Here is a 7,353-nt window from a genome sequence, read left to right as displayed (position 1 = left end):
AGTGCTTTCTCTTTGAATCTTGCACTGCTACCAGAGCTGTGTAAATATAAGGATCTATTAACAATACAAACGTCAGACACCGAAGACAACTGGTTCAAAGAAACAGGAGTTATTCCTTTGTTGTGGTTCAAGTCTCGGTCATCGGCAGTTGTAAACTTAAAGAAATACCTCGGAATATCTGCATTTCTAGAACGCAGTATATTTTTCCCCAGCGTTTTGGCTCTCTTTCTGAGTAAATAACACAGAATCCTACATTAGCACAACCTCTGATAAAGATTTTAAGCTATTAAACAATTCTTTCCCTCAACCTCAATATTTGAATACATGTAAATTAAACAAAGTACCATTACATTCAAATTCCACAACTATTATCCATAGCCAAAAACCACAGCACATAAAAATTCTGAAAATTGCAAATCTTTAATTTACAAAGTATTGCATACATTAAATTTCCCAAAGTGAACACCCCAATTTCCTAGGATTTTAAGGGGGAAATGCATCCCAATTTCCTAGGGTGTTAAGGGGGGAAAAAACATTAAAAAGGGGAGATTTTAAATGAAAAACTCTCACTTATTAAAAAAAAATGTTTAAAAAAAGGGGTGGGGGTAGGGGAGTAATCTGGAGTGATTTCATACGTTTCCAAATCGCTCTGCTCTTTTCCGCTTTTTTGCCTGCAAGGAAAAGAAAAAAGGGAAAAATAATTGTTGTGTACTTTACATCTAAATATTAAAACCTGCATCCTGGTTGCACACTGCCTGGCTTATATTTTTTTGTCCTCTTCACCCTGAACTTTTACACTCCTCCAAATCCAAATCTTAAGACCGGTCTATCCGTATGTTTTAGAGCCAACCTTTTGTTTTTGGCTGCAAAACTGCATAGATTTTTTAAATAAATCTATAGGCACATTCAGGAATGATTAACTCTCACAGCCACCTAATCACACTCAGTTTGCCCACTGTGTCAGCCTATCCACATTCTGTAAAGATCAGGGAATTTCAGCCCAAAATGCATGGCACTGATCCGGTAACAAAGATGGACCCAGGGCGCATTTCCACAGCTCAGCCTTGTCTACATGTTAAGACAGATAACAGGACAGCTGGGTGGCTCAATCGGTTAAGGCACATGCATGAGCCCCATGATCTCAAATTGAATCCAGACCGTGCCAGTGCCAACTGTGCCTGGGAGTCCCATAGGGCGATGCCATGCATAACAGGCGATTGTGTTTCCCATGGTATGGGAGGGTTCAGTCTGCATTTCAGTGCTCTCTCTCTTTCTAGCGAACTCCACTGGTCGATCTTGTGCACTCTGACTGTATGCAAAAGAGTACAAATGAGATGTCTTCCTCCGACTCAACTCTGTGCCAGCTTGGCTGTGAGCTGGTGACACCTTGCATTTTGGAGAACCACAGATGTCTACAATCCCCTGAATTGGCACAGGAATTCATTGGATACTCCAAATAAGGGTGGGAATTGGCCATGTTGAGCACAACATTGGCACAGCTGAAAGAAAAGTTCCCTTCGTAATCCATATTCCTCGTAAAAGGAGGGGAAAATCCATGTACCTCAGAGTCCTCTCCTCCAGCAGCAGCTGCGGTGGCTGTACCCCCAAACCTCTCCTTCCTCTTCTTGAGTTTCTCATCCTCTTCAACCTTAAACACAACACACAACAGCTTTAGCAGCTTTTCCGTGGATGTGCACCTTACAGCCATGCTAACAGGCCACATTACACAGAGGCTGATGTGGAGACCGACACCCCAGGAACAGACTCCAGGACAACAAAACGTTCAATAAAAAATAAAACCACAAAATCATTAAGTACTTCATGGTCCCAAGGAACGATGCCTTTATATACAAGGCAGATATCACCAGCTTTGGAGGAGAGCACATGCTTGTCCGTTTTCTCCCAAAGAAGAAGGGGAGGGGCGTTAAAAAAAAAAAAAAAAAAAAAAAACGACAAGCAGCTAGAGAAGAAAAGACGATAATTTTGTTCAGGACTGATGTGTCCCTGCATGCACAAACAGTCGGGACACGTCACCTTCTTGGAGATGGAAGACACGTTCATCCCAAACCGCTCAGCTCTCTTTTTCAGGACACCTACGTCGACCTTACGGGGGACAGACAGAGGAAACGGGTGTTACGCGACATCTCTAATCTTCAGAGCATCTTTAACAATTACGGCACTTCCTGTAACCTAGAACCCTCAGGGCTTGTTCTAAAAGTTCCACAGGAGAACACACAAAGGGAATTCGGCTTTGTCCCTCAAAGGTTACAGGATCAAACCCAAATAGGGAATTGCATCCATGTGCAAGTTACTTAACCTGATCTGATTCAATCGATACCCACCCAGCCACATAAATTAATTGCAAATAAAACAATCATATTAAAATAGAAAAGTAAGATGTGTAAGCTGCTCTGGATAAGAGTGTCAGGTAAATTCCTAAATGTAAAAGTCCCAGATACTTACTGGCGCTTTGCTGATTGCAGGATCACCTGCAGACAAAATTAAAATCGGTTTAAGCCACTGATAATAAACCAAAGCCAGCTGTAGAGACAAATAACCCAAATATTCTGTTAAGACTCAGAAGAAAAATAATTTTAAAGTTCAAAAGAATGAAAGAAAAATGTTTCACCTAGGGAGGACACTGGTGCAACAGCTGGCAAACCAAACCTGGACAAACACAAATCATTCAATTTCTCAAAATTACGTCTTTTCACTGAATACCAAAGCGAGCTTTACAAAATCACTGTCAAACAAATCAAAGAAAAAATATTATAAAACACATAAAAAGAAAGAAAGAAAAAAAAAACTACAGGAATCGACTAGCTCCTCACCTGGCAGCACGCATTGCCTTCTTGCTGTCAGCAGAGGGCGGCACATTGAAGCGTTCCGCACGTTTCTGTAACCTCTGATCACACAACAGAAAACAAATGTTTTCTTTCATTTTCAACCAAGCGAGATTTAAAGACTTAAAGAAGACCGTATCTATGTGAGAAGTAATTTTTCAATTTTTAAAAAATTATTCATGCTGGTCTCCAAAACATTTTTAAGATTAAACTTTTAAAAAGAATTGTTTATCTTTTAAAATTCAATTTATGGAGATTTCCATAATTGCATAATCTTTATTCTTTTGCAGTGACATGGCCTGTGCTGTGATTCTATACACAGGAATTATTTAAGCATGCATTCTACAGCACGTCACACATCACTTGTATTTTAGGAATAAGTACCTCATCAATCGGTATCGGAGGGGTTATTTTAACAACCTTCTTCTCAGTTGTCCTATAAAAAAAACAACAAAAAAAAAAACATACAATATCAGTGGAGACAACATTAGCATAACCTTTTAAAACCAACAAACTCCAATTATGTGAACTTCAAAAGGTTTTTCTTTAGGGACAATGCCTTGGTGCCATGCCAAATTCCAATGCCACTGGACTCCACCCAGTGTGGGCAGGTGAAACCTGCAGAAGACTGCAGAAGACAAACGTCTCGCTGCTGTACAGAAGAATGGTAGTAAAACACCCCAAACAGGAACTGGAGGAAAGTCAGCTCACCCTTCTGGTCCACCCGCCTCCTCGCTGGCTGGTTTCTGTCCGATAGCTGCCTCTGTTTTCGCTGACTCCTACAGACACAGTTTAACAGGAGAAAAAAAACATGCTTCTCTCAACAAAAGTGTGTTTGTTACCTTCAAATATTAGAATTGCATTCTTTGATTTAAAAATAATGTATTACAGACCACCACCCCCCCGCCCCCCCACCTATATTTATTTGCCTTAAACCCAGCAAGTATATCCACATTACAATTAGTCATTTAAATCAACAAAAAAAGCAATAACCAGAAAAAAAGCTGTACGTAATATCCATATTATATTGAAGGCTTTTCCACCATCTTGATGAATTATAATGTAATATTTATATTAATTGTAAACAATTCTGCTAATGACAGAAAATGTATTACCTCAGTCTCTTCTCCCAGCACCTCTTCTTCATTAACATCTTCCTCTGCACAGATAAAATGAAGAAATAAAATATGTTTCACACAAACATACACACGTGTTTGCGTCTGTGTGCCACACCACACTATCACGTACTGTTGCACAAACTAAGTGCGCTTGATTCAAGTGCGCAATAAATGGGAAGGTAAATGGAAGGACATTTCAGGGACTTGATGAGGGTTTATGTTTACGGCCTTGTAGTCGACACTGTCAGGTCTGCAGCCGCATAAATGATGGACTTATACCCGAGAAACTCTGTAATTCTTCCTATAGGGTTAGGGTTACAGCTAGAGTTAGTGTAAGGGTTAGGGTTAGGGATTCAGCTAGGGTTAGGTTTAGGGTTAGAGTTACGGTTAGGGTTAGGGTTACAGCTAGGGTTAGGGTAAGGGTTACAACTAGGGTTAGGGTTAGAGCTAGGGTTAGGGGTAGGGTGACAGCTAGGTTTAGGGTTAGGATTACAGCTAGGATTTGTGATGACAATGAATGCCACTTCGGGTTTAAATTTAGACTGATCCAACCGTTTCAGCATTACTCTGCTTTTAAGCCGACGTACACCCGTTTCACAGATGTTTCTCCGCACTTTGAGTTCCCGTGGCCCATAAACAGTCTCTCTCTCTGAAAGCGCGGCAGCGGGCGGCGCTAACTGAGAGCGCGTCCTCACCGTGCTCCTCCAGGAAGCTCTCGTGTTCCTGCAGCCGGGCGATGAGCTCGGCTTTGTTCCCCTTCACACTGAGGCCCCTGGCTGCACACTCCTGCTTCAGCTCCGCCAACTAAGGACAACAAAACATACATCTAAACAGTTCCAGCAAAAGCAAACATGGCACTGCATGCTATTAAAGTCGCATCATAGCTAATCACCACGCCTGACACTGGCAAGAAATATAAGCAGCTAGAAGCAGTTAAGCTATGCACAGTGCAGTCTAAGTATTTGGACAGACATAATTTTTTGTTTTGGCTCTGTACTTTGACACTTTTCATTTGAAATAAAACAATTAATAGGGTAAAGGGTGGACTGCCCGCTATAATTTGAGGGTATTCATATCCATATTCGGTGATCTGTGTAGAATTACGCTTTAAAGCCGCCATTTCAGGAGACCAAATGTCACTGTACAATAGGCTGCTGCAGGATAATGAGCCCAAACATACTGCTAAAACAACCAAGGAGTTTTTTTATGGCCAAGTAAAATGGCAGAGTCAGTCACCCAACCTGCATCCAAATGAACCTGCATTTCACTTGCTGAAGACAAGGCCAAAGCCGAATAGTCCCCAGAACAAACAGGAACTGAACATGGCGGCAGTACAGACCTGGCAGAGCTTCACCAGGGAAGATACCCAGTGTATGGCGATGTATACGAGGACAAACACTGAAGACAGTCATCAAATGCAAAGGATTTGCAACAAAGTACTAATTATGATTATGATTTTAATTAGTCAAATTGCCTATGGTCCCCTAAAATGGGCGGACGGGGGTACGTATAAAAAAGGGTCGTCAGTCCTAAGCAGGTGACCCAATTTAGATGCAAATTAGTGGTGGGCAGAGCGAAGCTTTCCAAAGCAATGACACATCTGAAGCGATTGTTTTGGTTGAAGTGTCAGTGTCATGAAGCATGACACCTCGCTCTCTAGCGACATCTCCTGGTCAATAAATATGCCTGCTATTACTCCTCACAGTGGTGATACACTGAAATTAGAGAAACACTAACACTTCACTCTTGACTGTAAAATTCCATTTTTAATATTAATGCTATTGCCATATATTCCAAAACCCGCTCTGACTGAGTCTATTCCTATAAAGTGTTGTACAAATTAAACTAGTCATAATGATATGACAAGAATCATTAAAGTGAAATGAAAATGTGTTTTGTCTTTCGTGAGCATAATGCAATCACTTTGACCAAGACCTTATCCATTTATTTCCCCATGCCTGGTAAAGGACAGCACATTGTAACAATATATTCCAACGATTTGAAAATATTTTAAAAAATATATTTAAAAGGAGCTTATGTGGAAGCAGAGGTTTTGCACAAATACACAGAAAGCCTGTTTTCCAGCGTACACTGGAACAGAGGTTCATATGTGAGTGACAGAACCTCTGATTCCAGATCGGCCATAGCTGACACATGAACAAGTGCTGGTTAAGCAGGTATTGGGACTATATACTACCCAAAATCACGGGCATCACTGTGACGTAACGAAGCTTCGGTTTCCGTGATCACAAGATTTGAAACATGCTTCAGAGCAGAACTTCGAAACAGCAGTGATTTGAAAGCCCGACACCGTGCACATATGTGGGTATCGAGCATCACAGCCGTAAACACACTCAAATTAAAGCTGACAGTATGCACTTTCACTTCATATTTTCACTTCATACCCATCGTCTTCATTTCAAATACAGCACACAGCAGTACAAATTAAACAGAAATTGGATGAATGTCCAAATACTGACTGCACTGTAAATGCAAACAATACATGGCTTTAATAGCCAGCCACTAGGGGTAGCAAGGAAACTAAAGCACATTGCCCCGCTCGGCCGCCTTGCCACCACAGAAATCGCAGATGGATTTCAAGTTATTGTCGGTAGATCGATGCTCTTTTCGCAGTTTGAGTCTCGTATGTGTTACACGAGCTCAATCGCAACTGTCTCGCACGTTTCGCAACAACTGCAATACAGCAACGCGTTTACGCAAACCAGATGCGCATTTCCTATTTAGCAAACTGGCTAACAGTTCTAGCTAAGCCCGGAAGGTACGCGTAGCTCTGGACACGGGTTGAGTGACTAAAATAGCCGGTCGTAAATCTAACACGTATAATAAATCGAGTTAATTCTTGTGTCGTTAAAAACTATTGTTATTTCGAATGTTCTGTTCTATTAAAAAACGTTTTTCCCCTACCTTCAGTTTCTGTAGCTCCACAACCTCTGCCATTTTAGATTGACCTAACTGTGGGGTTGATCTGGCCAATGACAGCGCGTCTTATTAAATATTTTATAAATCAGCCGACGATTGGATAAAAATGCCAGTCAACGTGCGATTAGTGTACCTACGCGAGATCTGAAATCACCGTCACAAACAAATAAATGGCTCTCGTTCCCATTTTAAACAATTATGCGTGTAGGAAGTGTTATTATGACATGAAAAAAGCCATTCGGAAATACAACATATTATTATGAAATAAAATAAGTATGGTGGAAATGATTTATTCATATTACATGCACTTTTTCTCTTGTGTAGCTGTTATTTGCCCATACTGCATTAGATGTGCAGCTGCCTTGTCATATGGCTAATGGCCATAATGGAATACTGATATACCAGCATGTAAAATAGTGTAGCTATAAATTCTACAATCATTATGAAACAAT

The 7,353-nt window shown here is 40.8% G+C and overlaps 1 protein-coding gene across 1 annotated transcript; it reads right to left on the bottom strand.

The window, feature by feature from the left end:
• Nucleotides 1-401: 401 nt before the first annotated feature.
• LOC135234668 (SAP domain-containing ribonucleoprotein-like) lies at nucleotides 402-7,006 on the bottom strand. Its single transcript, XM_064299493.1, has 11 exons — nucleotides 6,887-7,006; nucleotides 4,657-4,765; nucleotides 3,959-4,002; nucleotides 3,555-3,622; nucleotides 3,228-3,279; nucleotides 2,832-2,905; nucleotides 2,630-2,667; nucleotides 2,464-2,489; nucleotides 2,035-2,103; nucleotides 1,562-1,648; nucleotides 402-671 (listed from the first exon to the last, which is right to left on the bottom strand). The coding sequence occupies exons 1-11, from the start codon at nucleotides 6,917-6,919 to the stop codon at nucleotides 630-632; spliced, it is 642 nt and encodes a 213-aa protein (XP_064155563.1). The 5' UTR covers nucleotides 6,920-7,006; the 3' UTR covers nucleotides 402-629.
• Between the last annotated feature and the right edge of the window lie 347 nt (nucleotides 7,007-7,353).

The sequence above is a fragment of the Anguilla rostrata genome, chromosome 11, assembly GCF_018555375.3.
Source record: "Anguilla rostrata isolate EN2019 chromosome 11, ASM1855537v3, whole genome shotgun sequence".
Taxonomy (NCBI): domain Eukaryota; kingdom Metazoa; phylum Chordata; class Actinopteri; order Anguilliformes; family Anguillidae; genus Anguilla; species Anguilla rostrata.
The sequence above is the reverse complement of the archived record's forward strand: the minus strand, read 5'-3'. Positions and strand labels throughout refer to the sequence as shown.

Bases quoted from the DNA above. Each gene is read 5' to 3' on its own strand.
- LOC135234668 (XM_064299493.1), bottom strand. From the start codon at position 6,919: ATGGCAGAGGTTGTGGAGCTACAGAAACTGAAG. The intron at 4,003-4,656 runs GTGAGGACGCGC...TTATCTGTGCAG, and splicing joins GAGCTTCCTGGAGGAGCACG to AGGAAGATGTTAATGAAGAA. The intron at 2,490-2,629 runs GTGAAACATTTT...TTTTGTCTGCAG, and splicing joins TGCACCAGTGTCCTCCCTAG to GTGATCCTGCAATCAGCAAA.